We start from the raw sequence: 2,218 nt of genomic DNA on the forward strand, positions 1-2,218 counted from the left end.
GACCATGTATAGTAAGGCGTTTTTAGCCGAAAAAAACGACCATGTATAGAAAGGCGTTTTTGGACGAAATTTTTAGCCGAAAAAAACGACCAAGTATAGTAAGGCGTTTTTGGCCGAAAAAAACAACCATGTATAGAAAGGCGTTTTTAGCCGAAATTTTTTGCCGAAAAAAACGACCATGTATAGTAGGGTGTTTTTGGCAAAGTGGAAAACGATATTAAATAAATGAAAGGTGCAGGATTACCAGGCTTTTTGAGCATATTGTTACAGTGGAGAGCCCCTCCAAAAAGCAAAACACCAAAATAGAGGCAGAATCAGATTTTCATTTCACAGTGCCACTTCATAACAACTTTAATAACCTGCTAAATATCTCAGTGTCAAAAATTTTTTCCACCACCGTCACATTTTTGTTTCTGTTTGTGTATTTATTCTTCATTGAACCTCACAATGGTAGAGCGGCCCCGTGGTCGACTGGTTAGTGCGTTGCCCTCCCAGTGTGGAGGTGCAGGGTTCGATCCCGGCTCTGGCTTTCCTGTGTGAAGTTTGCATGTTTTCCCCTCTGAAAAACATGCGTGGCAGGTTGACTGAACACTCACTTGTCCCTCGGTGTGAGTGTGAGCGCAGATGTATGGCAAACAGTTCCGAAGACAGCAGGGTTGGACTCGAGCACGCCCCCGGATCAGAAAATGGATGGATGGTATGAACCGTTTGTGTTCTCCAAATATGTCAGCAGAGGTGTGTGTGAGACACGTTTCCATCTTTATTGATACAAAATTACACATTTAAAAAAATGACACAGGTTTGCTGTCACCAAAGTCCGGGGGAACAACGAAGGCAGAGGGTTTTTTTTTTCCTTCTTTTTAAACAAAAATCCCCAAAGAGGTGTGACCAGGCAAAAATACTGTCAGAACAAAGTTTTGCATGTCACTTGTCAACGGCATCAAATTAAGAATCTCAGAACTGTTTAATTCTTTTACTTCCAGGTACAATAACTTAAATTTGTGCAGAGATGGGGCTGGGGTGGAAATCACCCAAAATACATCCTGACACTGGATGACAATGATGGGGCATCAAAAGAACTTCTTTGCTGCTGCTTCCTGTTGGCTTCTACGGGAGAGAAAAAAAAGACAAATCAGCAGTTCATTGAATTTGCAGTCATTCAATAAATACAATAAAAAAAAAAAAAAAAACTTACTTGTACATGATATAACACAAGAATAGAACCGACTGGACCACAATGAAGATGACAAAATGGACAGTCGACAAGCAGGAAGGGAAGGAGGGAGCCTCGGGGCACTTTTGGACCTTCTCACCGGGATTCTGCAAGGAGCTCTCATGTTAGTGCACACAATGCGACGATGTGAACGCAAACTCTGCATTCTGACCTGAGCGCCACGCTGGACGAGGTGTTCCAGGTCACGTCTGACTGAGTGTAGGTGCTCTTTGATGTCGTTGAAATGCTGAATGCTCTCGTACGTGGCCACCCCGCCGCCACCCTGCTGCAGCTGCTGCTGCTGGGCCGAGCCGATGTGCTTCAGAGATTCGTAGAAGGTATTCCTGCCGAGATAAAGACCGTAATATGAAACAAATTGGGGGATGGTTTCCGGTACAGAAATCAGTAGGTCAAATCTAATAATCGTGAGGGAAAGAAATTGTGATGTTATGAGAAAGTTGAGGGGGTGGGTTGGTGGGGGATATTTAAAGAAAAGTCGTAACATTGGAAGGAAAAGTTGCAACGCGACATACGACATTAAGCGAAAAACACTGAAAAAAACGACCATGTATACTAAAGCATTTTTATCCGAAAAAAACGACCATGTATAGTAAGCCGTTTTTAGCTGAAAAAAACGACCATGTATAGTAAGGCGTTTTTGCCCGAAAAAAACGACCATGTATATAGTAAGGCGTTTTTAGCCCGAAAAAAAAGACCATGTATATAGTAAGGCGTTTTTAGCCGAAAAAAACGACCATGTATAGTAAGGCGTTTTTAGCCCGAAAAAAACGACCATGTATAGGAAGCCGTTTTTTGCCTGAAAAAAAACGACCATGTATAGTAAGGCGTTTTTGCCCGAAAAAAACGACCATGTATAGTAAGGCATTTTTAGCCGAAAAAAACGACCATGTATAGTAAGGCGTTTTTGCCCGAAAAAAACGACCATGTATAGTAAGGCATTTTTAGCCAAAAAAAACGACCATGTATAGTAAGGCATTTTTAGCC

General features: G+C 42.0%; 1 protein-coding gene across 1 annotated transcript in view; it reads right to left on the reverse strand.

Moving 5' to 3' along the window:
* Nucleotides 1–853: 853 nt before the first annotated feature.
* Nucleotides 854–2,218, reverse strand: part of lman1 (lectin, mannose-binding, 1) — a 12,119-nt gene continuing 10,754 nt past the window's right edge. The window contains exons 12-14 of the mRNA XM_019882792.1: nucleotides 1,386–1,557; nucleotides 1,196–1,320; nucleotides 854–1,107 (exon numbers count right to left, since the gene is read on the reverse strand). Of these exons, the coding sequence (XP_019738351.1) occupies nucleotides 1,071–1,107; nucleotides 1,196–1,320; nucleotides 1,386–1,557 (334 nt within the window). The 3' untranslated portion in view covers nucleotides 854–1,070. The remainder of the gene's footprint in view (nucleotides 1,108–1,195; nucleotides 1,321–1,385; nucleotides 1,558–2,218) is intronic.

The sequence above is a fragment of the Hippocampus comes genome, unplaced genomic scaffold (assembly GCF_001891065.2).
Source record: "Hippocampus comes isolate QL1 unplaced genomic scaffold, H_comes_QL1_v1.1 scaffold30, whole genome shotgun sequence".
Lineage (NCBI taxonomy): Eukaryota > Metazoa > Chordata > Actinopteri > Syngnathiformes > Syngnathidae > Hippocampus > Hippocampus comes.